Source organism: Oryzias latipes, chromosome 21 (assembly GCF_053564925.1).
Source record: "Oryzias latipes strain Hd-rR chromosome 21, Olatipes_Hd-rR_3.1".
Lineage (NCBI taxonomy): Eukaryota > Metazoa > Chordata > Actinopteri > Beloniformes > Adrianichthyidae > Oryzias > Oryzias latipes.
The window spans coordinates 3,068,410-3,096,127 of record NC_136257.1 but is presented as its reverse complement, the minus strand read 5'-3'; the positions used below and the strand labels follow the sequence as shown (position 1 = coordinate 3,096,127).

Genomic DNA, 27,718 nt, shown 5'->3' with positions numbered 1-27,718 from the left:
GTGACAGCAGCCTTTTTGAGACTGGTGGGAACAATTCCAGTGGTGAGAGAGGACTGAATCACGTTGGTGATTAGAGGAGAGAGGGAGGGAAGAGTAGCTTTGAACCGAACTGTAGGAAGTGGATCAAGTTGACTGGTCGAGGATTTAGAGTGTTTAATGAGCTCAGCAATTTCGTTGACTGATGGTAGAGAAAATGATAAAAATGAATGATGATGTGTGTCAAACAGTATTGGGGGAGCTAGATCAGGGTCAGGATTTACTAGTAGTTCATGATGGATGTTCTCTATTTTTGAATTGAAGAAGGTAGCCAAAGTGTCGCAGAAGTCAGAGGAGTACAGATGGGGAGGTAGTTGGTTAGTAGGCTGTGTAATTTTGGAAAGGAGGGAAAAGAGGCCCTTAGAATTCCCTTCACGGGTATTTATTAAAGTGGAGTAGTATGCTGTCTTGGCTTTAGAGATGGAGTCCTTATAGTGGGAGAGGTGACTGGTGTAAATTTCCCTGTGAATGGAGAGACCAGTTTTTTTGTAGAGTTTTTCCAGTCCACGCCCTTTAGCTTTAAGTTGTCTGAGGTAGGGAGTGAACCAGGGAGCAGTGAGAGAAAATGAGACCATTCTGGTTTTGAGCGGAGCATGGATATCCAGGATGTTGCAGAGATTGTTATTGTAATGTGAGACAAGTTCATCAGGTGTGTGGAGGGTGTCGGTGTCAGGAAGGTTAGTGATGTGGGATGAGAAATGATCCAGGTTAATATTTTTTATTTTACGGTAGGTGATGCTGCGTGTGGGGGTTGACCCAGTGGATGTAATATTGACATCAAAGGTTACTAGGGAGTGGTCAGAGAGAGGAAGGGGATCCACTTTGAAGGCATTTGGCAAAACACCTGAGCAGCAGACAAGGTCCAAAATATGTCCTTTGATGTGGGTAGGAGTAGTGATGTGTTGATGAATACCAAAACTGTCCAAACAGGATATAAAATCTTTGGCAGCGTAATTACTACATCTGTCCATGTGGATATTAAAGTCACCCAGAAGAATAATGTTTGGTGTGAGTAAGGAGAGGTTTGTCAAAAAATTTGAAAAGTCAGAGATAAATTCCTTATTGGGTTTAGGTGGGCGACAGATGGTGGCAACAATAGTTGGGACTGGTCCAGAGAAGGATCCAAACACAGGAGCAGTCACAGGCACAATCTTCCAGTTCTCGCGATAGATCATTGCGAGACCGCCCCCGCGGCCCGAATCACAAGGTTTGGCGATGTAAACAAACCCCGGCGGCGTGGCATCATTCAGTGGAGTGAAATCCAGGGGATTTTGCCACGTTTCAGTCAGGGACATGAAGTCCAGCTCATTTTTAACTAGGAGATTTTGTACAAGATCTCCCTTTGTTGTGAGGGAGCAAATATTCAGAAGACCGACGTTAACAGATATGCGGGGGAGATTGTTAGCCATGTTGTTAGCCAGGCAAACAACAGGAGCTAGGACGCTGCGGTTAGCATGCCGACCGATGTGTCTTGATGGACGGCGAGCAGAGGAGGTGTTGTCGTACTGGTAGTTCCGACGTGATCCTCGATGAGAGTATCTCCGGCGGGGCACGTATAAGATGTCCGGATGCTGTAGTAGGGCTAACGGCGGAGGCCCCGGTGGAGAGTTCCGGAGGTTAGCAAGTTCGTCAGCGGAGTATTGTAGTGCTGTCGAAAATTGCTGGACAGGCGACAGGATAATCCAGGTGAGTAAAATCCACACAAGATCGAAAGTGATCTACATTGCTGGTAGTTGGTTGGTTAAAGTTGTAGTATCCAGGGAGCAGCGGCTGCCAGACGCGCCTGCGTTCACTCGACCGAGATTAGATTTGATTAGATTAAAGTATGAACAAAGTTGTAGTTAGTTATAATGTAAACGGAGTCAATAATCGCATAGAGAGAAAAAAAACTATTTCCCAGTTTAAAAGATTGAATTGTTCAGTTGCTTTGCTTCAAGAGACACATCTTGATGAGAAGGATCATCAGAAATTCTAAAAAGATTGGGTGGGCCGGGTCGTTAGTTCAACTTGTGGCAAAGGTAAAAAGCAAAGAGGGGTAGCCATTTTGTGTCATCGGGCTCTAGGTTTCACAATTGAGAAAACATATTGATAAAAAAGGTCATTATGTAATGATTGTGGGAACCATCGGAAACATTATTTTAAACTTATATGCCCTGAAGGAATTTATTTTTTGTGGTTCTTATTTCTCCTAGGCTTTTATCTTATCTTTATTTCATTGAAGGTTTTCTTTCAGGTTTACTGTGTGTGTGTTCCAGCCATTTCAATTAAAAGGGACTTCCTGATAATTGCATATGTAAAGAGGTTGTAATGCTGGAGCTGCAAACTCAACCCCCTGCAGGAGAAAACGGTGTTTGATCTTCTGAGGCCATTTGGTTGTAGGTCTGACTTGGATCATAAATCAATCATCTCTGAGACTGATTTCCATCCCTGGGAATCGCCACAGGCATCTGCTCCCGTGTGGGGAACAAAGGTGTATTGTCTACTGTATGTTAAGAAGATCCGGCCACATGGGGGGGCCACCTAGGGAGCCATTTGGTTGCGGGACCATGTCAGTCTGGGAGGTGACTTCAGACGCGGGAAACAGATGCTGACTCCTAATATGGACTGACAGAAGTAGGCAGGCTCCCTGCCAGCCAATCCGAGCGTCCAGAGGAGGAGTCTGGACGCCATGCTGTGTTACGAAGGAGGAGGCTGAAACCGAGATGTTAAAACAGCTGGACGGAGGAACTTTCGCTGTTCCCAACAGGCTGACACGTTAAGACGTTTGTAATTTGGCGCTGTGCAAGCTCTGAAACTTTGGGAAACCGGATATCTGTTATATTTTGTTTTACTCTGTTTTTAGAAATATTGTTAGGGAAATAAATGTGTTAATCTTTAATCCGGCCGAGTTCCGTGGTTTCTCCTTCTCGACTTTTTTGAACATGCAACAAGGAAAGTAATCTCAAAGCGAAAGATTATATTTTCCTACAGCCCCAAATGAAGATGACCCATCTTTCTTTTAAAGAAATAACTGTCATCTTAACTTCTTATGCAGAAACGCTCCTGTTGGTGGGTGGAGACGTCAATTGTGTCCAAAACCGACACTACGCAAAACAAAATTGATGCATAATACAATGCAGGAGCTTGGACTAATAGATATATGGCGTCATGAACATCCAAAAGAGAAGGGATACACTTTTTTCTCCAAAGAACATAGTAGTTATTCCAGAATAGATTTTCTTTGCGTATCAAAAAGGGATGCCTAAAAAGTTACAAGCTGCTATATTGAGTCCATAACAATATCTGACCATGCACCAGTAGTCGTCTCATTAAACCTGCAAAACCAAAGTGAAATTAGACAATGGAGATTAAATGTTTCTCTTTTAAACAACCAGAATGGGGTCCAATACATTAAACAAGAATGTAGAAACTATTTAGAAAATAATAATAATTGAGAAACCTCACTCACTATATTATGGGAAACCGCAAAGGCGGTGCTGAGGGGCAAGATTATAGCAATCTTATTTAAAATGAAAAAGACGAGAGAGAAAAAACAAAAAAAACTAGAGAAAGACATAATGGATTTAAAAATGACAAAAGCACCTTAAAATCTTTCAACCACTGTAGACAGGCATACAACGATTAATTAACCAATAAAGCAGAGGGAGCCTTACGATTTGCTAATCAGAGATATTATGAGTCAGGAAACAGGGCTAGCAAATTATTGGCATTTCAATTACGCAAAGCCCAAGCCAATCGAACCGTAGCAAAAATAATCAATCCATCCTCAAAGAAAGTAGTATCCCATCCAAAAGATGTAGCAAAGATACAAGTCTTTTTAGAGAAAATGAAGATGCCCAAATTAACTGAAACACAATCTGAAGTAGAGCTCATTTCAAAGATAGAAATAGAAAATACAATAAAAAACCTTAAAAACAATAAGCCTCCAGGGATAGACTGGTACCCTGGTCACTTTAATAAGTGTTTTAAAGATGAAATCTTACCTCTTTTACATAAAGTTTTCAATCACACTCTAAAAGAAAATGACACACCTAAATCCTGGTCCTAGCAATAATTTCAGTAATCCACAAAGAGGGTAAAGATCCAGCAAATTGTGCCTCGCGCAGACCCATAAGTTTACTTAGCTGTGATATGAAAAATTTGACAAGAATATTGGCTAAGAGAATCCAAAAACATATAAAAAATATAATTATACCAGATAAAACTGGATTCATACCCGGTAGATTAGTAATACATAACATAAGAACAGCGTTGAATATTGTGCAGGCAGCTAAAACGAAATCAGAACCTTCAATGCTTGTCAGCTTAGATGCTGAGAAAGCATTTGATAGGGTTAACTGATTGTATCTTGAACGTGTGCTGGAGACTATGGGATTTCACCCGGGCCTCATTAAATGGATTAAAGTGTTCTATACAAAACCCATTCAAAATTGTGGGTGAATGGATGCACTTCTGCAGGTTTCAGAGTCAGAAGAAGAACCAGACAGGGGTGCCCCCTTTAACCGTTATAATTTGCATTAGTATAGAACCCCTGGCTGAACTCATCTGAAAGGACCAAGGAATACAGGGGGTGTCAGTGCGAGGAACAGATAACAACATTTCACTTTACGCCGATGACATTACATTATACCTTAAGAACCCAGTTGTTTCTGTCCCTCCCCTTTTGGACTGCCTACGGAACTTTGTGTTAATAACCGGTTACAAAGTTGATGAATCTAAATCGCAAGCTGTGATGATAGTAGGGGAAAGGCCAGCAGACTTAGATAGAATTGTTTCTTTCAATTGGACCACCAAAGGGTTTAAATATTTAGGAGTAATGGTTATGTCACAAAATTCCAAAGTGTATACAGAAAATTATGGTAAAGTATGGTAAATTATGGTGTAAGTATTGGTAGTTGTCTGTGTTTGTCAGATCTGTTTTTCCAGTGTATTTTTGTTTGTTTGTTGTTGTTTTTTCTTCTGTTGTCTCACTTAAATAAATAAAATAAAAAATGTACATTATATTTATTATATTTATTTTAAAAGTTTAGTTTCTCCCATGGCTCACATGCTTTTCTAAAAGAGGAGATTCTAAGGTACACATTTGCTATATTTTGTGCGTGTACTGCAAAATGTACAATTATTGTAATAATCATCTATCGGGAGGAAGAGAAGCACAGCGTAGAATAACTTTTTTCTATTGATTTTGTAGTTTTTCCTGTGGTGTTATTTTTCTATTAAGACAATGGTCGATCTAAATATTTTGGGATGCTTCTTTACTTCTTTCTGTTCAGTTATGCACTTTAGGCTGGGAATACTCCTACATTTCCTCCCCAAAAAGGTAGTTGGCTGGTGTCAGGAAATAAAATGCTGGGGATTGAATGTTTGTGAGAGATGAGGGCTTTGTGCTGTATGCTGTGGCCTGTTACCTGAAACCTGTTTGATTCACAACAACCCTTTCAAACCTGTTAGAAAGCTCTGAAGAGTGCTCCTCCCAGGTCATTTGCTTATTTCTTCTCACTGCTTTCTTTACTCCTCTGGGGCTTCATCCTGGCTGAAGACTTCATCATTGAGCAACCCAACAGTTCTCTTTGGATAAATCTATGGGACTTCATGATGACTTGGGGGACCAAGTCAGTGTAAATGTCCAGTATTCATCTAGCAAAAAATAGCTACACACCATTTTAAAATACAGTGTGGTGAAAAAGTGTATGTACTATGAATAAATTAATAACCCAAATGTCCCTTGGTGTTGAAACAATGCACTGCGTGAAAAGAGCCAGAAGCCATACATATCTTTTGGGATACTCTCTTAAAATCAAAAGAATCTGGACCATTTCTGGTGCATATCCAGACAGGCAGCATATCTGAAGATATCCGGGCAGAAGATGCTGGTTGTGTCTTATTTTGGTCATGTCCAAGTTCCGAATATGACCTGAAGTCATATCTGGAATTATCTGGAGTTAAGCTACAGAATTGTTAATGTTCCAAATCCTAACTTCAGATATGACTGGTAAACGGACATCAGATATCAAGAGATTAGACACGGATAGAATCTGGAAATATTCTGACCTTGGATATCACTAGTGACGCATCTGATATCTGAAGAGAATCTCATCTTCAGATTTTATCAGAAGAAAAATGGACCATATTTGCAGTTGATATGCTCAGTACATGAACTTAGAAAACGCCATATCCAGAGAGTATCCACCATAGATTACCCGGTTTTGGGTATTTCTGAAGTGTCCGTTCAAATGTATGTCTTGATTCTGGGGGTTTTTGTGCAGTGATGTCTCAGCAACATCCAAGGTCTTGTCAAACCCTTCAACAACCTCAACAATAGGGACCAACTTCAACAGCCCAGGCTTCCAGTGTTAGAAATACTTTAATAGCCCTGAGAAGATCTAGCCTAGATAAGGTTGATAACCATCTATTCATATCACACAGTGTTTAAAGCAGGGGTTCTCAAAGTTTTTGTAGCGAAGGGCCAAATAAACCAGACCCTCCAGATGTCTTTCCAGTTGTGGTTGGAGGTTGCTGCCTGCAGATCTTCTACTCGTTTAGTAATTGTTTAATTTGAAACGTTTTCTTTTGCTTTGGACAAACAATGTCAGCTACTTTCAGCATACATTCTTGTTACAAACTCCCGGTCACTTAAGGGCTTGCTACGCCAAGCCATTTCCAAAGCCACAACGTAGCTACAAGCTTCTGTCACTGCTTCACTGGATGTCGCAATTTTTGTAAACATCTCCTGTGCAGCATAGCCTTGTTGTATTTGTTAGAGATTATTGTTGCAGTCCTCGTTGGTAAATTGGTCATAGTTTTTAGGATTTGTAACATAGAGACGATTTGCATTGAATATTTTGAGCATTGGATTTACCTGCTTGCTAATAAGGGACATGACATTATCCAGCCAATGAGGTACGACAAAGTAAGTATTTGTCCACTTAGCTTAAAGTGCTCTTTCTCCTCGCCAACACAACGTTTTTCCTCAAAGGAACCTGCTCTGGCTCTCTTTTATTGAGGGCCACAAAAAATCTTCCCGCAGGCCGCAATTGACCCCTGGGCCACACTTTGAGAACCTGTGTTTTAGAGAGTGCTCCTTGTTCTTTTTAAATTACATTAAAGTTTGCCAGAATCTTTTCTGAGTAAATCACAGAAATCACTCCTTATCTAGTCAAATTGTCAATCATTTCTTGTGAGCCACTGATTTTCAGGTTCTGCAAGCTATACTGATAACTCTTTGAAATAGATTTACAAATCCTGTCTACTTGTAAAAAAAAGTCAAAGGTGCTATCAGGAACAAGTTCTGTTCCTATCATGGCCTCCACTGCTTCTTGTTTAACAGCAGGGGGATCATTTCTTAGTTTCACTCAACTGTTTTCTTCAGGTCAATGTAGCTTTTTTCCAGACGTATATGGTTTAATTGCAGTTGGGTAGACTTGAAGCTGTACTGAGAGTTCAATGCAGTAGAGGATCAACCTTTTTTTAACCTTGTTTCATTTTGGTTGTTATGATGAGTTTGTTTACATGGTGGCATTTCTTTTTTCATGACAGAGTAAATGAGACCCTTAGAGGGTAAGATAGATCTGTTATATAGTAGCTCTGACATAAACAGATTCCAGTTTGAGCAACAACACAGATCTTTGAAACTTTAGGCTTTTTTCCAACTGTGCTGATTTATTATTGTTTGAATTACTGTTTTTTCATTATCATTTTGAGGAATAGATATGAATGTGACATACATAAGTCTTAAAGGTCATGTGGATATAGAAAAGTACAGGTATTTTTATTTCTTTATGATGTTAACTGTTTATATTTTGATTGTCTGCAGCAATTGTACAATAATTTCTCTGATTGTGATTCACAAGAACCTTCATGAGCCTATGTACATTTTCATTGCAGGACTATTGATCAACTCTGTTCTTTTCAGCACAAACATCTACCCTAAACTTTTGACAGACTTTTTATCTAATGAACAGGTCATCTCTTATCAAGCCTGTCTCTTTCAGATTTTTGTGTTTTACTCATTATGCGGATCAGAATTCTTACTGCTGGCAGCCATGTCTTATGACAGATATGTGTCCATATGTAAACCTCTGCAATATGCAATCATTATGAGAAAAAGAACTGTCTTTATTTTACTGGGATTGGCCTGGATCGTACCTTTTAGTCACCTTGTTGTTGCTGTTGTTGGAAATGCAAACTTGGAACTTTGCAGCTTTACATTGAAAGGTATTTTCTGCAACAATTCTATAAATTATCTTTTCTGTGCAGGTTCTAAAGCTCTGTTAACATTTGGCTTAGTTACTTTGTTTAACATTGGTATTCTTCCCATGCTGTTTGTAATTTTTACATATGTAAAGATCCTCACAGTGGTTTATAAAAGTTGTAGAGAAGTCAGAAGAAAAGCTGCTCAGACCTGTTTACCTCACCTGCTGGTTTTAATCAATTATTCTTGTTTGATGACTTATGACATAATTATAATTAGGCTGGAGTCAGATTTTTCAAAGATTGCTCGCTTTATAATAACACTGCAGATGATCATGTACAATCCTCTTTGCAATCCAATCATTTATGGACTAAAAATGACAGAAATCTATAAACACTTGAAAAAGTTATTGTATAAAGGTAGACATGACTTTTAATTTTCTATCTTTATTAAGGCTGGTGTCAGTGACCATACAAGCTCTTACATATTTAGGAAATTCTAAAACACAATCGTTTTTGGAGTTACAAATATTAATAACTCCTCTATGGGGAGGAAGAGAAGCAGAGCGTAGAATAACTTTCTTCTGTTTTTCTTGTAGTGTTATTTTTCTGTTAAGACAATGGTCAATCTATATATTTTGGGATACTTCTTTAGTTCTTTCTGTATCAGCTTTGCACTTTAGGCTGGGAATAGTCCTACATTTGTTCCCAAAAAAAGTAGTTGGCTGGTGTCAGGAAATAAAATGCTGGGGATTGAATGTTTGTGAGAGATGAGGGCTTTGTGCTGTATGTTGTGGCCTGTTACCTGAAACCTGTTTGATCAACAACCCTGTTGAACATGTTGGAAGCTCTGAAGACTGCCTGCACCCTGGTCATTTGTTTATTTCTTCTCAGTTTTCTTCAATCCTCTGGGGCTTCATCCTGGCTGAAGACTTCATCATTGAGTAACCCAACAATTCTGTTTGGATAAATCTATGGGACTTCATGGTGACTTGGGGGACCAAGTCAGTGTAAATGTCCAGTATTCATCTATCGAAAAATAGCTACACACCATATTAAAATACAGTGTGGTGAATAAGTGTATGCACTATGAATAAATTAATAACCCAAATGTACCTTTGTGTTAAAACAATGTCTCAGCAACATCCAAGGTCTTGTCAAACCTTTCAACAACCTCAACAAATAGGGACCAACTTCTACAGCCTACGCTTCCATTGCTAGAAACACTTTAATGGCCCTGAGAAGATCTAACCTAGATGAGGTTGATAAACCTCTATTTATCATTTGACAGACTTATTTTTTCAATCGTTTTCTTTTGCTTTAGACCAGTGCTTCTCAATTTTTTGCAAGCCCCCCCCCAGGAAAAAGAAAATGTTTCGCGCCAACCCTAACCCCCCACACAATTGCCGCGGGGACAACATACTAGTATACCTAAAATTGTATATTTTAACATTAACAAAATAAATATAAATCACCAAATAAATAAATATGAATCCACTTTCAATAAGTAGTTTTAGAGTTAGATAAGTTAATTCTTCTCTATGAGTTCTGGTAAATCGCCTGTCCAATACTTTGATCATTTTGAAAATGAAAAAGCATGCCTATTAATCCATTTTAAATGTCAAATTAGACATTTCTAAATGCATTTTGCTACACATTTACCAGAGAACGTCTTGAAAATGAAATGTCAAATACCATTTTAATTTTAATTAAGTGACAGAATAAGCTGTGTTGAGGAAGGAAATGAAAAAGCATTTTGGTGGATTGCTTTTTCATTTTAATTCTGAGTCAAAAAATGCAGCTTCATTTTGAAAATGAAAAAGCATTTCTGCTTTTGGCTTTGCTTTTTATTTATGCTTCACAATTGCTTCCATAGCTACCCTCCATCGTCCTGTGGAGATACAAATCCACTTGTATGGTTGGAAAAACCCAGAAAGGAGTGGTCTGTTCCAAAAACGTCTTAACTAGGGTTTTTCCATGAATGTTTGCTTCTCTCGCTAATCTAGCTAATTTCCAAGCAAAAATTTTGTTTGTCCCACTACCACTTTCCCAACAAGGAGCAGTAGCTCTCCTAACCATGTGTTCTACGTCTACACAACCCTGTATCTTCACCCAATAATTAAGCAGCAGTTGTTTAATTCTGAGATTCAATGGTGGATCCCCTATTTCAACTTGTAATTACACAGCAGGAGTTGACCTCATAGCCCCAGTACATATTCTCAATGCCTGACTTTGGATGACCTCTATCTTATGTAACAGCGTTTTGCAAGCTGTATTGTAAACAATAATTCCATAATATGTGACTGACCTAATCATTGTAATATATATTTGTTTTAAAGCCTGTGCACTAGCTCTCCACCCAGTACCTTTCAAGCATCTCATTATATTTATGACTTTCTTACATCTCCCTACTATACTATCAATAGTCTCTCTCCATTTCAACTTTGTATCAAATATAACTCCCAGATATCTAAAACTATGCACTTGCTCCATTGCTTCTCCAAATAATTTCAAGTTCAAAACAGTATCACGTTTCCAAATAAATACCATGCATTTTGTTTTAGTCACTGAAAATTTGAATTCACAATCATATGACCAGTTTTCCACCTCCGTGATAGTGTCTTGTATCTTTCTCTCCACATAACTAATATTCCTTCCCCTCTTCCACAAGGCTCCATCATCTGCAAATTTTGCTTTTCCAAATTTGCATCCAATGGAATTAAAGATATCATTAATCATAATTGAAAACAGCACAGGGCCAATCACACTTCCTTGTGGGGTTCCATTATCCACTACATACCTGTTAGAAAAAGACTTTCTATCCTAACTTGAACATATCTATCACATAAAAAAACCTTAATCCAATTGTAAAATTCTTCCATGAAGTCCTAACCAACCTAATTTTATCAATAAACCCTCTTTCCAGACCATATCATAAGCCTTTTCTATATCAAAAAATACTGCTACCAAATATTCTTTATCTACTTAGGCTTTCCTAATGTCTGCTTCTAGGCAGACTACAGGGTCCATTGTTCCTCGACCTTACCTAAAACCATTCCGATATTGGGACAATAAATTTTTACTTTCCAAGTAATAAGACAATCTCTCATTTATCATTCTTTCCATTACATTTTGCTCGGATCTTTCCCAGGTTTTAATATAAGAATGACCACAGCCTCTTTCCAATTTGTCGGCAATTTACACCAGATTCTATTATACATGTCCAATAATTTCAACTTCATTTTCCCACCTAAATGCTTTAACATACATAATTTATACCATCCCTACCTGGTGATGTAATTTTAGATTTATGCAGTGCTAAATCCAATTTAAAGTATATAAACGGAGCATCCATAGCATTCAAATAAGTGTTACCATCAAATTCCTTGCAGTGCCGTTCCCTAATTTCCTCTCTCCTCCCTTTCCTATATCCCAACAAATTCTTATTACTTTGACCTCTCACAAAGGTTTTAGGCAACATTTCAGCTTTGTCCGTATCCGATATCGCCAGGTCATCACCCATTTTTAATACTGGATATTGTAACTCCCTTCTTATACCCTTCATTTCCCTAATCATTCCCCAAACCTTACAAACCGGAGTTTTTCGACCAATTATATCACAAAAACCCCTCCATACGGATGCCCGTTTGACAGGGCGCTTTGGCGCGCGGTTCACCTTCATGAAACAGAGTGTTTCGGCACAATGTTTCGGGGCGTGTGTCAACTAGCGCAGATCACGTGGTTGATGACGCGCCAAATGCTTCGTTTGGTCGAACCACGCTTCAGATGTCACTTGTGTTTTGAACAGTTGGGCGCGCTATTCTCCAGAAATGCGAAATGAATCCTGAACGTTTCCCGACCAGTTCTATTGTTTCATTTGTTTTGGAATCAGCGTCAGTTCATTGCACTTTACCATGACTCCTAGTAAAAAACGTTCTGTGGCTCAGGATCATTTCAACTCGGTTTTTCCTAATAAACCAATACACTAAGAATGTTGTGTATTGAAAAAAAACACTGGAGTGAATCTACAATGGCATGTCAGTACCTTGTCAGTAAAGATAGTTCAGTGGAATAGTCAGTGGTCCTTAGATCTAGAGGTCTTAGGTTTGAGCCTAGCCTTATACGTTTATTTTTTGCGTTCATTTTTTTCTTCATGTGATGTGTATTTTGCTGTGTCAAGCACTTCTCACAGAAAACGTCACATGTTGTGTTGTTTTATGTTTTTTTTATCATCATTAACAACATTGTTCTGTTTTACTTTTTTTCATCATCATTTCCACATTGAAGTGTTACAAGGAGCTTTGTTGAAACATGTCGAAATATGTCCAGTCCGCCACCAGATGCCACTGTTTTGTGTGGTTTCGAAGCCCTGAATGGGTGGTTCATTTTTCCGGCACAATTACATGAACCCCAATGAGGCTTCATGGGGCTTCTATTCCCATCCCTACCCCTCCAGTACTCCCTTTTCTCCTTTTTAACAATCCTTCTCGCCTGTGCACATAGTCTCTTATGGTTCAACAGATTCTCATGTGTGTGAGTCTGTTTTTGAGAGTTTCAAAGGCGATGAATCCTGGTGAAGGATCCTCTTAAATAGAGCTGGCTGGTGATGAGGTGAGTGTCCACACCTGGGTCCAATCAGGAAGGCAGAGCAGAGAGGGGAGGGGAGGGGGAAGAGAAAACTGCCAGAGGCACCATGACAACAAGTCTTCTATGAACCTCCATCATGCAGAGATTTTTTAGGTTGTACAATCTAAACTAATAACCCTTTGAAATAGATTTACAAATCCTGTACACTTGTAAAAACAGTCAAAGATGCTATGAGGAGCAAGTACTGTTCCTATTATGGTGTGGCAGGCAGAGGGCCACTAGATTAAGATCACCTGGCAAACCAGCTACTTCATCAGCAGAGGGCTGATAAAAGCTTCACTGTCAGAGAGGATCAGCCTGAGAACTGCTGCTTCCAGGTTGTGAGGTGCAGCAGGTGTGCAGCCTCTGGCTGTGTTTTGGGCCCTAACCACAGCCAGATCACAGACTGTTTGGCCGCTTATGCGACTCCTGTGGGTAGTCCTCCCGAGCTGCGCGAGCAGGTGCTGCCGTTTCCTTTTTGTTTCCTTTTTTTTTTTTTTTTTTAATCTTCAACCATGATTGAAAATCTTTGGTGTTGGACCGAAAAGAGGACGGAAAAGGAAAAGAAGGGAAGAAGAGGGAGGGATGTCAGAGGGGGGGGGGGGGGGTGATAGTGAGAGGGGGGGGTAAGACCATGAAGCAGCATAGAGCAGACAGGTTTACTGGTTTTTTATCGTTACGGTACAGTTCAAATGTAGTACAAAAAGGGCGGGGCCTGTTCACACAGACTCAAATGTTATCAACAAACCTGCTAGCTGCAAGAAATGTTCTCATGTCAACATGTACACAAAACAGATAGTGTTCACACACGCATACTTATGCCTTTAAACCAACTAGTGTGAAATCTTTCATTCATTCAATCATGCAAACTATAAGTGCAAAGGTGAGCTAACACCTGTGCTCAGGTGAGCGTTTATGTTCTTCTAAAATGGATGGTGGAATGTGAAAAGAAGGAGGAGAAGCGCCCAGCCACCCCCACACCCAGACCCCCGCCGCAGCAGCAGCGGCAGCCGGAATTCCCCCAACGCCACACGGGAACAGGCAGGGAACAACCGCCCCCCGGGCGACCAAGACCGCCACCCAGGCCAGGGCCAGCAGGACCGCCGCGAGGCCCCCAATTTCAATTTTCAATTTTCAATTTCAATTTCAATTTTATTTGTATAGCCCAAAATCACAACAACAGTCGTCTCGATGGGCTTCGAAGTAAAACATGAAATCAAAAGGATCACGAATACAAAGAGTTCAATAGAAAAATACTAAAATGAACTAACAAACTGACTAAGCTATACTGGCATCCCTGCCCTTAGACCCCCCTTCGCGGTAAGGAAAAACTCCCAAAAAAACCGGATTCCGGAAAAAACGAAGAAACCTCAGGGGTGCCCACATGAAGGAGGGATCCTCCCCCAGGACGGACAGGCGATTTACCAGAAATCTTAGAGAAGAATTAACTTATCTAAATCTACAACTACATATATAAAAGTCCAGCAGACGAGCTTCATCCAGCCGTGGTTGTGGGGACAGTCAAAGGCGCGAGTCGAGCCGGAGACAGGAACCACAGCCAGGTGTAGGAGCAGGAGCAGAGACGAGGTACTCGGTCAGGTACAGAGCAGAGACGAGCCAGAGATGAGCCAGAGGCAGGATCCACAGCCAGGTGTAGGAGCAGGAGCAAAGGCGAGGTAAACGGTCAGGAACTGGAGCACGGATGAGCCAACTGGAGTCTGGAAGCACTCCCACTCCCCAGGAGGGGAGAGGAAAAGAGGGACAATACATGAATCGCACTGCACCAAACAGAGGCATGGAGAACTAAATGATAAATTATGATCAAGAATAGAGGAGAGGAAGGGTAGAAGTAAAAAAGGAAAGAGGACAGAACCCCAGTGTACCATAGTTACCCCAGCTTCAACTTCTAGCAGCCTTTTAAAAGAAATAGTTATTATTAAGTTTAATTTAAACAAACTAACATTAAGTTAAATAATCTCTGAATACTAACTAGTCTGACAATAAGCCTGTCCAAAGAGGAATGTTTTCAGTCTAGCTTTGAATGTAGAAACTGAGTCGGCCTCTCTTACATGAGCTGGGAGTTTATTCCATAAGACAGGGGCTTGGTGGCTAAACGCTCTACCTCCAACCGTACTTTTACCAATTCTAGGAACCACAAGCAGTCCTGCATTTTGCGAGCGAAGTGTTCTGATTGGTTGGTAAGGGACTATGAGGTCCTTAATATAGGACGGGGCCATTCCATGTAAGGCCTTATAGGTTAACAGGAGGATCTTGAACTTAATTCTAGAATCAACTGGGAGCCAATGGAGCGAAACTAACACAGGAGTGATGTGATCTCTTCTGCTGGTTCCAGCTAACAATCTAGCAGCTGCGTTCTGAACAAGCTGGAGACTTCTTAAGGAACTCTTAGGACACGCTGCTAACAAGGAGTTACAGTAATCCAGCCTCGACGTAACAAATGCATGGATGAGTTTTTCAGCATCACTCTTAGAAATTATATTTCTGATCTTAGCAATATTCCGCAGGTGAAAAAAGGCAGTTCTACACGCCTGAGATATATGAGCCTTAAATGATAAATCCTGGTCAAGTAAAACCCCAAGGTTTCTAACTGTGGAATTGGGGGCTATACTTATACCATCCAGGGAGACTATCTGAGCAGACAGAGCATCTCTGAGGTTTTTAGGACCAAGTATAATGACCTCAGTTTTTTCTGGGTTCAAGAGGAGGTAATTAATTGTCATCCAGGTCTTGATGTCACTGATGCAGGCGTTCAGTTTCTCTATCTGGTCATTCTGGTCAGGCTTCATGGATAAATACAACTGCGTATCGTCGGCATAACAATGAAAATTAATGCTGTGTTTCCTGATTATGTTTCCTAGGGGTAACATATAAAGCGTAAACAGGATCGGTCCCAAGACTGAGCCCTGTGGGACTCCATAGTTGACTCGAGTGCACTGAGAGGAATGGCCATTTACATTAACGAACTGATACCTATCAGACAGATAGGATTTAAACCACTGGAGAGCAGATCCTCTGATCCCTATGTCCTGCTCTAATCTATGGAGTAAAATACCGTGGTCGATAGTGTCAAAGGCAGCACTGAGGTCCAACAGGACCAGAATAGAAAGTAGTCCCTTTTCTGAGGCCAATAACAAGTCATTAGAGACTCTAACTAGTGCAGTTTCCGTACTGTGGTGAGGTCTAAACCCCGACTGAAAGTCTTCAAAGTGGCTGTTGTCCTGTAGGTGGCAGTAAAGCTGCTTAACTACAACTCTTTCTAGGATTTTAGAAATAAAGGGCAGGTTTGATATCGGTCTATAGTTGGCCAAGATGCTAGGATCCAAACTGGGCTTTTTCAGAAGAGGTTTAACAACTGCATATTTAAAAGACTGTGGCACGTAACCCGTTTCCAGAGAGGCATTTATCATTGTTAATATGGGATCATTAATTAGGGGAAAAGTTTCTTTAAAAAGTCTAGTGGGAATTGGGTCTAACAGACACGTTGAGGATTTGGAGGACGTAATAATTGATGTTATTTCCGCTTGATCCACAGCAGTGAAGCAGTCTAATGTTACAGAGGTTTCTATGGATGCCTCCATTTCTACCGCTTCAGCCTGTTCTGGGCTGATAGTAGGAATAACTTGATTTAACTTATGTCTAATATTTGAGATTTTACTATCGAAAAATGTAAGAAAATCATCAGAGCTGAGAGAAACAGGAACATGTGGTTCTACTGAGCTCTGACTGCGAGTTAATTTAGCTATAGTGCTAAAAAGAAATCTTGGATTGTTTCCATTCTCTGATATTAAGGTTGAATAGTACTGGCTTCTAGCTCTACGCAGAGCTTTTTTATAATTTAATAGGCTATGTTTCCAGATATCCAGAGACTGCTCTGAACCGGAGCGGCGCCATTCTCTTTCCAACTTACGGGTTTCTCGTTTAAGAGAACGAGTTTCAGCGTTAAACCACGGTGCTACTCGGTTTTGTCTGACGAACTTAGGTTTCAAGGGGGCAACAACATCGAGTGTACTCCTGAGGGCTTGTAAGGCATCATTAACAAAGTGGTCATTTATACTAGGACTGATACTATGGGAGCTGGTCTCAGAGTATTTTCTCAGAATATCACTAAGTACTGGCTGAACTGTGTGTTTAAACTCAGACACAGAACGGTCAGTTAAGATTCTTCTAAGCTGTTTCTTATTCACTGGGGCAGAAGGATGTTCCAGTGTAAGCTGGAAGGTAATCAGAAAGTGATCAGAAATGATGGGGTTAAGAGGAAGGACACTCAGCTGGCTGATCTCTATCCCATGGGTTAGAACAAGGTCCAGGGTGTGCTTATGACAGTGAGTGGGTTCATTCACACTTTGGGTGAAACCAACATCATCTAATAAAGCTGCAAAAGCCTTTCCTAGGCAGTCACTGGGGTCATCAACATGAATATTAAAATCCCCTAATATTATAATTTGATCAGAATCTAAGACAATAGTCGATAGTAAGTCGGAAAACTCAGTTAAAAATTCTGAATATGGGCCGGGGGGGCGATAAATAATTATGAGTAAAACAGGTTTTCGAGTTTTCCTGTTTGGGTGACTTAAAGACAATATGATGCTTTCAAATGAATTATAAGCATTTTTAACTTTAGGGCTGAGAAGTAAGCTAGACTGTGATATTACTGCCAAACCACCTCCTTTCCCTGAAATCCTGGATTTCTGATAGTTAGCATAAGTGGGGGGGGTTGCTTCATTCAATCTAACATAGTCATCCTGATGGAGCCAAGTTTCTGTTAAGGCTAAAAGACTAAGATTGTTATCAGTAATTAACTCGTTGACTAAGAGGGACTTGGAGGAAATGGATCGAATGTTTAATAAACCGCATTTAATGACATCATAATTCTGCTTGTGAGAACTGCTGTCTGTCACTGTAAGGTTTCTATGACGCGCTCCTTTCATTTGTCTTTCAGCACATAAGCTAACGCTTGGACCTGCTTGACTTTCCCTGCATGGGTTTTGCACCGGCACTAACCCTAAGGGAGGCTCAGAGGAGCGTTTTACACTGCTGCTCTGCGCCCGGGTCTCGTCTCTGGATTGTCAGGTTAACAGACTAAGGCTAGCAGAAATGTTTCTAGAAAGAAGAGCGGCACCGTCCCGGGTGGGATGGACGCCGTCTCTCCGCATGAGACCGGGCTTCCCCCAAAACGCGCTCCAGTTATCCACAAAACCAACGCCGTTTTCTGGGCACCATCTAGAAAGCCAGCGGTTAAATGATGAAAAGCGGCTGTACATTTCATCATTGACTAAGTTCGGCAGGGGACCAGAGAAAATTACAGTGTCGGACATCGTCTTAGCCAGTTTACACACCGAAGTTACGTTTAACTTAACCACCTCTGACTGTCTCCGTCGGGCATCATTACCGCCTGCGTGAATCACGACTCGACGGAACCTGGACTTACTCTGAGCTAACATCCTAAGGTTCCCCTCGATGTCACCAACTCTGGCCCCCGGATAACACCTGACAGTAGCCGCTGGGAGCTCCACGTTTCTAACTTCAGAAGAGCCTATAACCAGAGTTGAGTGTTCAGCGGGTGTGTCGCTGAGGGGGGAGAACCTATTACTAACGTGGAGTCTCGGGTGCTCTAAGTTTTTGCGTTTAGCACTATGTTTCCTCCCAACCGGTACAAACCCCTGACTGTCTCCCGGCTGTTGGGAGGGCGCTGGGGTGCTAGCTAAGTTAGCCCTGGTAGCGCGGCCCGCGCTACGAGTAACGACCTGGCTAGCCGGCTTAGCTTCCACTGTGCGGAGCCGCGCTTCTAACTGCTCCAGCCTGGCCTCCAAGTCTAACACAAGACTACACTTAACACACCTACCCCTATCTTCACTAAAGGAGGCAGGATCATCACTAAACATATGGCACATGGGGCAGGAGAGAGGAGGAGAGGCGGAAGGAGTGGTGGTGGCCATACTAGGTTCTAAGCTAAGGCTAGCGGTGTTTAAGTAAAGAGAAGTGGTTTATTTAGCAAAATGAGAAAAGTGAACAGCAAGCGGTTTAACAGTGGTGAATTCGCTAATAAAAGGTACTAGATGTGAATATTAACCCAGATAACCCTTAGAGTAAGCAATAGTAGTAAGGCTAATGCCAAACAAGAGGACAGCAGTCACACAGCTAGCACTGGGAATAGCACTGGGAATAGCTCACCCGGAAATGACGTCACAGCGTAATGTCATCTTGTCATCCCCAGAGCCAGAGAGCAGGGAGGCGCGGAGGGAAAGAGAGCGCCGCCCCAGCCCAGCCAGGAAAGCAGCCCCCCCGCCGCGCCAGAAGAGCCCAACGCAGGGCCCCACCGGAGAAGGACGCCCACAGCCCCAGACGAGCACCCCACCACTACCCAGGAGTTCCGGGCATCCCCCCGCCCCAACCCCAGGTACGAGCCAGGACCCCCCAAGGGAGACCCGCTCCGCCCTCCAGGCAGCCACCCACCCGGCCCACGGTTGGTCCAGGGAGGAGCAAGGCAGGGGCCCGCCGCCCCCGCCCAGGAGGGGGGAACCCCGGGGAAAAAAGGGTGGCCCACAAGGGGTGTTATAAATATGGCCCGACCAGGCTCGGCCATGTTGGAAGTTTGGCGGGGCCCAGCGCTCAGGGGCAAGGACCAGGACCCACCCCCCAGGGACACGAACACCCCCGGCTCAGGCGTAATATGAACCCCCCCCACCGTGCGGAGAGAGCACCGCCGGGCCCAGGGAGCCGGCACCCAAGGGACACGGCTGCCATCGCCAAGGGGCCCGCACCCCCCACCAGGGAAGGGGTAGGGGACAGATGGACCCAGGTCCCCCCCTTCCTTGCAAAATGTGTGTGCGTGTATGTGTGTTTGAGAGGGTGTGTGTGTGCATGTGTGTGTGTTTATGTTGGAATGTATATATTGAAGGGGGAGGGGTGTGTGTACTAAGGGGGGTGCAGTTAAAATTGGCGAGTAGGGCACTAAGGGGACATCTCCTGATTACTCACAGTGATGTCCCCCCACCCTCCCCACCAAGGGGCCCTAAATGTCTAAGGTGCGGTTAAAATTGGCGGTTAGGGTGCCAGGAGGACATCTGCTGCTTGCTTGCAGTGATGTCCAAGCACCCCCCCTACCAAGGACCCTACATGTCTAAGGTGCAAATAAAACCAAAGAGGGGGGGGGGCACTCCATACGGCAACCATAGGAGCGGGGCCACTGCCAAGTAACCCCCCCCCCCCAAGGCGCATCGCAGGCTAGACGGGACAGAGGAGGCCAACCGGCCGAGGCAACCACTGATTGCCTCAGCGGAGACCCCGACCCGTTAGCCCCCCCCCTCCCCCCTCCCCCCCAGAACGCCCCCCCACAGGACAGGGCCGACAAGCCCCCCACCCCACACCACCCCAGACCCCGCAGCCGAAGCGGATGACACCCAGAGCGACCGGGGGCCCCGAGAGGGTTGTCCCGTCCCGTCCCAGAGCCAGGGAAGGGCCGATCCCAGCCCCAGGTGCAGATGGGCAGCTTTCATCTGTGCTGATGCTCAAATCTGCATCCCATTTTTTTGTTGGAAGGGCAATATTGTTATCTAAATTACATAAAAGTTTGTATATTTTGGAGAGAGTTCTATTCATTGAAAAATTAATCAGAGTGGTAACTACATCTGGTAGCTTTAAATCGTCGTCTTTAAATTTATACTTTTTAGTAATACTTGATTTAAGTTGCTGATATTCCAAGAAGTTGTTTATTCCATGTTTGTCTTGAAGTTCCTGGGGAGTTATGAATCTTCTATCAATAATTACGTGCTCTAGTTGTTTAATGCCCCTGCTTGCCAAGCTGGGAAGTGAATCATTTTTTTGTTAATAAGGATGTCCGGGTTGTTCCAGATTGGTGTCATTTTGCACGGTTGAATTGATGATTTTGATATTTTGAGAAATTCCCACCAGGCTGTTAAAGTGGCATTTATATTAATGCTTTTGAAACAATCCTGTTTTTTAACTGTTTGGCTAATAAATGGTAGCTGTGAGAGGTTGATCTTTCCACATAACGCCTGTTCCAAGTCTAACCATCCTTTTTGTTTCCCGTTGTTTGTTCACGTCCCTGCTCTGCCCAACTCGGTGACTCCTCGGTGCACCGTTGCTCAGGAGTGGTGCAACTGTCGGGTCTCCCAGGGATCGTGTGTGCTCCATGCACCGTTTCAGCGACTGCCGTCCGTCCACGCGCTGGAGCGGCATGACAGAGCCAGATCGAACGCCGTCGATGCGGGTCTCCCTTTTCTGGCCTCCTATCCCCCCGGACCCAACCAGAGCCCAGTGTCCCCCCATCTCGGACTGGCGTCAGTTACTGCCACTTGACGCAAGAGGCGTGGCATTGAGTTTGTTTCGCCGCAACGGAGAACGCACAGCTGAGTGCAGCTGAAGGTGTGTTGGGCGTGATCGCCATTGTGGTCGGGCCCTGTTTGGTTAACTCTTTTTGGGTGTGTCTTTTTAGAATAGCAATTTTAGTAATATTTGTAATAAAGTTGTCTCTTTTCTTAAAGGGCCGTCTCAGTTTCCAATGTCGGAAAGCCCTGTGCTTTTGATTTCAGTTTTCTGGTGGCCGCAGCCAAAGGGAAACCATAATGCCACAGAAATCTTGCCCAAAATGGCCTTCACTGCTTCATGTTTAACAGCAGGGGGATTTTTCTGTTTTCTTCAGGTCAATGTAGCTTTTCTACAGACGTATATACTTTATTTGCAGATGGGTAGACTTGACGCTGTACTGAGAGTTCAATGCAGTAGAGGATTGACTTTTTTAACCTTGTTTCATTTTGGTTGTTATGATGAGTTTGTTTACATGGTAGCATTTTTTTCATAAAAGAGTAAATGAGACCCTTAGAGGGTAAGATAGATCTGTTATATAGTAGCTCTGACATAAACAGATTCCAGTTTGAGCAACAACACAGATCTTTGAAACTTTAGGATTTTTTCCCACTGTGCTGATTTATTGTTTATTGTTTGAATGACTGTTTTTTCATTATCATTTTGAGGAACCAATATGAATGTGACTTACATAAGTCTTAAAGGTCATGTGGAGATAGAAAAGTACAGGTATTTTTATTTCTTTATGATGTTAACTGTCTATATTTTGATTGTCTGCAGCAATTGTACAATAATTTCTCTGATTGTGATTCACAAGAACCTTCATGAGCCTATGTACATTTTCATTGCAGCACTATTGACTAACTCTGTTCTTTTCAGCACAAACATCTACCCTAAACTTTTGACAGACTTTTTATCTAATGAACAGGTCATCTCTTATCAAGCCTGTCTCTTTCAGATTTTTGTGTTTTACTCATTAAGCGGATCAGAATTCTTACTGCTGGCAGCCATGTCTTATGACAGATATGTGTCCATATGTAAACCTCTGCAATATGCAATCATTATGAGAAAAAGAACTGTCTTTATTTTACTGGGATTGGCCTGGATTGTACCTTTTTGTCACCTTTTTGTTCTTGTTGGTGGAAATGTAAAGTCAGAGCTTTGCAGCTTTACTTTGAAAGGTATTTTCTGCAACAATTCTATAAATTATCTTTTTTGTGCAGGTTCTAAATCTCTGTTAACATTTGGCTTAGTTACTATGATTAACATTGTTATTTTTCCCATTCTGTTGATAATTTTTACATATGTGAAGATTCTCATTGTGGTTCATAAAAGTTGTAGAGAAGTCAGAAGAAAAGCTGCTCAGACCTGTTTACCTCACCTGCTGGTTTTAATCAATTATTCTTGTTTGATGATTTATGACATCATTATAATTAGGCTGGAGTCAGATTTTTCAAAGACTGCTCGCTTTATAATGACACTCCAGATCATCATGTACAATCCTCTTTGCAATCCAATCATTTATGGACTTAAAATGACAGAAATCTCTAAACACTTAAAGAAGTTATTCTTTAAAATTAGACATGACTGTTAATTTTCTATCTTTATTAAGGCTGGTGTCAGTGACCCTACAAGCTCATATAAATTTGGACAATTTTAAAACAAATGTTTTTGGAGTTACAAATATTAATTTATACATCCACCATTTGTCTGTTTTTGAAAACTAGGTGATTAGCTCCATGAAAAACTAGTTTTTAAAAATAATAATAATAAAAAAGTTTCCTTTATGAGGCTTATTGCAGTGTGTTCCTAACTTTATATCGAATTTAATTTGTTACCTTGAAATGAGAGTCTATTAATCAATCATGTATATCATTATATTTAATTACATTGTGACCCGTTGTTTGAATTTAAAAATAATTTGGCAAGTGGTCAGCCATTAGATTATTTTTTACTGTAATATACGAAACCTCTGTTTAAAAAGTGTGTAAACAAATTATATTAAAGGAAATGTTTACAACGATTGATTTTAAATATCCTAACCATTACCTTTCATTGCTAAAATTTTAGATAGCGCAAGCCAAACACATTTTTCGTGTTTCTTTTAAAGGTGCTAATCTTCACTGGATTAGCAGGTCATGTATTCTGAATGGACATTTGCTGTTTTGTTTCTTTCTCAACGTCTGTCCTGTAGGTTATGCTTTTTGCCCCCAACATTATGTCAACTTGGATGCTCATAAAGAAAAAAATCATGGGGATCAGCTGTGGTTTATCATCTCTTCATTGGACTAAGCCAGCTAAGCCAGTTAAGATGATATTTTAAACAAATTTTGTGGTACAAACACCAAATTTGGCATGGATGTAATATGGATCACCTCTTTTAAAAAAGCATGGCAGTTAAGAGATAAATCCAAAATAGCAGCCCTTTGTAAAGATGGTTGCCATACACTCATTTGTTGTCATTTGTCTATTTGCCCCAGTCTCAACAATATTGGCTGATGATGCAGATATATAGTCTTTAAACCTAAGGGGTACCTACAGAATACTATTAAATGTACATTTTATGTTTTAAAAGTTTGGTTTTTCCCATGGCTCACATTCTTTTATTAAAGAGGGGATTCTAAGGTACACATATGCTTTAACCCCTGTGCTATCCTAGGCACTATCCTAGACACTGGGAGTGGGGTCACCTAGACCCTAAAAGACAGTGCGCGGAATCCTTTTTCCTTCAATGAGATGTGATCTTCACTGGAGTCCATGGATAACATGAAATCCTTTTCAACTTTATCCACTTGTGTCTTGGTAGGGAGAACACGTAAATGTAAGTGCGGGGTCATCTGGACTTCTGTTGTTTTTGCAATTTTTCTTGTAGTGTTATTTTTCTGTTACGAAAATGGTCAATCCATACTTTTTGGGATGCTTGTTTAGTTCTTTCTATATCAGTGTTGCACTTTAGGGTGGGAGTAGTTCTACATTTCCTCCCAAAAAAGGTAGTTGGCTGGTGTCAGGAAGTAAAATGCTGGGGGATTGAATGTTTGTGAGAGATGAGAGCTTTGTGCTGTATGCTGTGGCCTGTTACCTTATACCTGTTTGATTCACAACAACCCTGTCAAACCTGTTAGAAGCTCTGAAGACTGCTCCACCCTTGTTTGTTGTTTATTTCTTCTGACTGCTTTCTTTAAACTTCTAGGGCTTCATCCTTATTGAAGACTTCATCATTTGCCAACCCAACAGTTCTGTTTGGATAAATCTATGGGACTTCATGGTGACCCAGGGACCATGTGTAAATGTGCAGTTTTCCTCTTGAATAAAATTGCCATACATTATATTAAAATACAGTGTGGTGAATAAGTGTATGTACAATGAATACATTTATAACCCAACTGTTCTGCAGCGTTAAAAGAATATCTCAGTAATGCACATGGTACACAGCTTGATGTTAATATGCAGCAATGCAAACTCTGTTCTTAGTTGTTTTCCAGGTGTTTATGGTTGTTGTGGAAGGGTGTGGGGTACAGTATATACAGTCTGTTGAGATATGAAGCAGGGGATATGCAGCAATGCAATTCAGTTCAAAGTTATTGTAGAGGAGGATATGGCAATTACTCAGATGAGACGGTTGGAGAGGGGTTGGGGCAGTTGGTGGTGGGTGGGCTGTTAAGCAACCGCACAGCCTGTGGATAAAGGCTGTTACTCTGTCTAGTTGTTCTGGCCTGGATGGACCTGTACCTCCTTCCTGAGGGCAGCAGGTGGAAGAGACAGATGGCTGGACGATTCTGTCAGACAGGATGTTGTGAACTCTCTTTAGACAGAGGGTGGTGTAGAGGTTACTCATCTCTGGAAGAGTGGTCCAAATGATTTTCACCGCTTTTCACCACCCGTTGGAGTCTCTACTGATCAGCCTTTGTGCAGCTGTAAAACCACAATAAAAAAAACCATATGTCCAAACACTGATGATGGTGCAGTTATAAAAGTTGACCATTAGATACTAGGATATTTTGTCCGTCTTTAGTTTCTTCGGGTAGTAGAGGCGTTGTTAGAATTTACCCACCACGGCGGCAGTGTGTGGACCCCAGGAAAGGTCCTCTGTCATATTGCCCCCTAGAAATTTAAAACTAGTCACCCTCTCAACTCTCCTTTTACCCATCTAAAGTGACTGATGGTTTTTACTGCATCTATGGAAGTCGACAATAATTTCCTTGGTCTTTCTAATGTTTAAAATCAAGTTGTTAATGTCGCACCATCACACCAAGTGTTGCACTTCTTTCCTATAGTACGTTTTATTATTGTCATTGACAAGTCCAAGAACTATAGTTTTGTCAGCAAATTAGTCAATGAGGTTGGAAAAAACATGATGAGCAACAGTCATGTATGAACAGAGAGTCAAATAAAGAGCTTAGCACACACCCTTGGGGGAGACCTGTTTTGATTAAACCAGTGGATTAAGTATACTTTCCCACTCCAACGCTCTGTTTGCATCTGGTTAAAAAATCTGCAATTCACTTGCACAGTATGGTGTTAAATCCAAGATGGTGTAGTTTGTCTCGAAGCTTAAACGGCCAAATAACATTAAAGGCTGAACTGTAGTTCACAAAAAGAAGCCATGCATAAGTGTTCTTATGCTCCAGATGTTGCAGTAACCTATGGAGCACAATGGCAGTGGCATCTTAAGTTGACTTGTTCTTCTCAGTTGCAAATTGATGTGTCAAGTGATGGTGGTATTGCAGCTTTGATGTGTTTGATAACAAGTTTTTCCAGGCTCTTTGTGGAGATGGAAGAAAGTGCCCCAGATCGGTAGTCCATTATAAATGTGACATTTGATGCTTAGATTGCTTGGGAATAGGGACTATGGTAGCAGATTTGAAGCCGATGCGGACCCATTCCTGGCAGAGCACTTTTCTGTATTAAGATATCTGAGGTTCTTTTAGGGAACTGCTGTAGCCACTTCTCTAGTTGACATCTGTTGGCACTGCCACATCCAACACAATGGCTTACTCTGTTCTTTATGTAGTTTAGGCTGTAGCTGTTGGTACTGCTTGTGGCGTGGCTTGGAGTCATGGCGTGGCTGGAGACTTTAGAATCACTGTCTGTTCGTATGGAGGTAGAAGCCAGGTTGACGCTCGTGGCCTCAAGTCCTGAAGACGAAGTGGAGAAGTAGCAGTTTGTACAAGCATGAAAAGCGAGAGCAAGAAACAAATCTAGTGACCAGGTAATGCACCATAGAGGGGCAACAAACTGGTAATGAATGCTGGTTAAGGATCCTCTTAAATAGATCTGGCTGGTGATGAAGTGAGTGTCCACAGCTGGGTCCAATCAGGAAGGTAGAGCAGAGAGGGGAGGGGGAGAAGAAGACTGCCAGAGGCACCATGACAACAAGCCTTCTATGAACCTCCATCATGAAGATTTTTACTTTAACTTTGTCAAACATTTCTTCTGAGCCGCAGATTTTTAGGTTCTACAAGCTATATTGATAACCCTTTGAAATAGATTTACAAAGCCTGTATACTTGTAAAAAAAAGTCAAAGAAGCTATAAGGAACAAGCTCTGTTCCTGTCATGGTGTGGCAGGCAGAGGGCCACTTGATTAAGATCACCTGGCACACCAGCTGCTTCATCAGCAGAGGGCTGATAAAAGCCTCACTGTCAGAGAGGATCAGCCTGAGAGAGGAGCTGAGAGGTGGCCGCTAGGTGGCAGCCCTGCTCGGTAGTGACATACCGGCGAGGACGTCGGACGGTGTGGCTTTTTTTCGAAAATAGCCGGGGAACATGGCTAAATTGAGGTTGGACGCTAAAGCAGTGGCGGGTAGGCGCAGTTGTGTTGTGACTGGGAAGGATTGGCGAGACGACAGGGGATGTGAAAGTGAGGATAGCATGGAGATGAGCTTTGGGATTGAAACAGGGAGGGAAAAGAGGGGCAAAAGACGGGTTGATGTCAACAGACAGTGACGAAGAGGGAGGGGATGGCTATAAAGGCATTCTGAGATTTTCTGAAGGACAAGGGTTAGGTTCTTTGAGCCAGATGAAACTGACGACTGTCTTGAAGAATCAAGTGGGGGATATTAAACTCGCTAAAGTCTTGAGACATGGGAACCTGATGATTGTAGAAGTGAGGAGCAGAGGGACAGGGCCTGTAAAATGAGAGAAGTGGGGAAACATAAAATTGTTAGTATGAGCAAGGTAGGACAGGGAGGTCAGGGGCCGAGATGTGTGATTTGGGGCATACCTGTGGAGATGTCCATTACAGAACTAAAAGGTAACCTACGAGTGGCAGAAATAAGAGAAGCAAGGAGATTAAGTGTTTTTCAGGATGGTGTGAGGAGGGACTGTGATATTGTTAGAATTTATGGGAAGGAACCTGCCGGACAGATTGCCCCTGGGAAACATGTCATACGCTGTGAGGTAATGCATTCCTAAACCCATTAGATGTTTTCACTGCCAGAGATTTGGACACACTGCTGCTGTATGTAAAGGCAAGCAGAGGTGTCCCAGGTGTGGAGAAGATCATAGCTATGAGTCCTGTG

The 27,718-nt window shown here is 42.0% G+C and overlaps 2 protein-coding genes and 1 long non-coding RNA gene across 3 annotated transcripts; 2 read left to right on the top strand and 1 right to left on the bottom strand.

Annotated features, from left to right (window-relative positions):
• Nucleotides 1–7,671: 7,671 nt before the first annotated feature.
• LOC144988816 (olfactory receptor 2M5-like) lies at nt 7,672–8,663 on the top strand. The gene has a single exon (XM_078939797.1). The coding sequence runs from the start codon at nt 7,746–7,748 to the stop codon at nt 8,661–8,663; it is 918 nt and encodes a 305-aa protein (XP_078795923.1). The 5' UTR covers nt 7,672–7,745.
• Nucleotides 8,664–13,976: 5,313 nt separating this feature from the next.
• LOC144988598 (uncharacterized) lies at nt 13,977–19,064 on the bottom strand. The gene is made up of 2 exons (XR_013652525.1): nt 14,843–19,064; nt 13,977–14,766 (listed from the first exon to the last, which is right to left on the bottom strand). It is a non-coding gene; the product is annotated as an uncharacterized LOC144988598 (long non-coding RNA).
• Nucleotides 19,065–21,860: 2,796 nt separating this feature from the next.
• Nucleotides 21,861–22,792, top strand: LOC144988815 (olfactory receptor 51E1-like). Its single transcript, XM_078939796.1, has one exon. It carries the CDS (start codon nt 21,875–21,877, stop codon nt 22,790–22,792), a length of 918 nt encoding a protein of 305 aa, XP_078795922.1. The 5' UTR covers nt 21,861–21,874.
• Nucleotides 22,793–27,718: the final 4,926 nt, after the last annotated feature.

Excerpts from the sequence above, each read along its gene's own strand:
- LOC144988816 (XM_078939797.1), top strand. The coding sequence starts at position 7,746 with ATGAATGTGACATACATAAGTCTTAAAGGTCATGTGGATATAGAAAAG.
- LOC144988815 (XM_078939796.1), top strand. The coding sequence starts at position 21,875 with ATGAATGTGACTTACATAAGTCTTAAAGGTCATGTGGAGATAGAAAAG.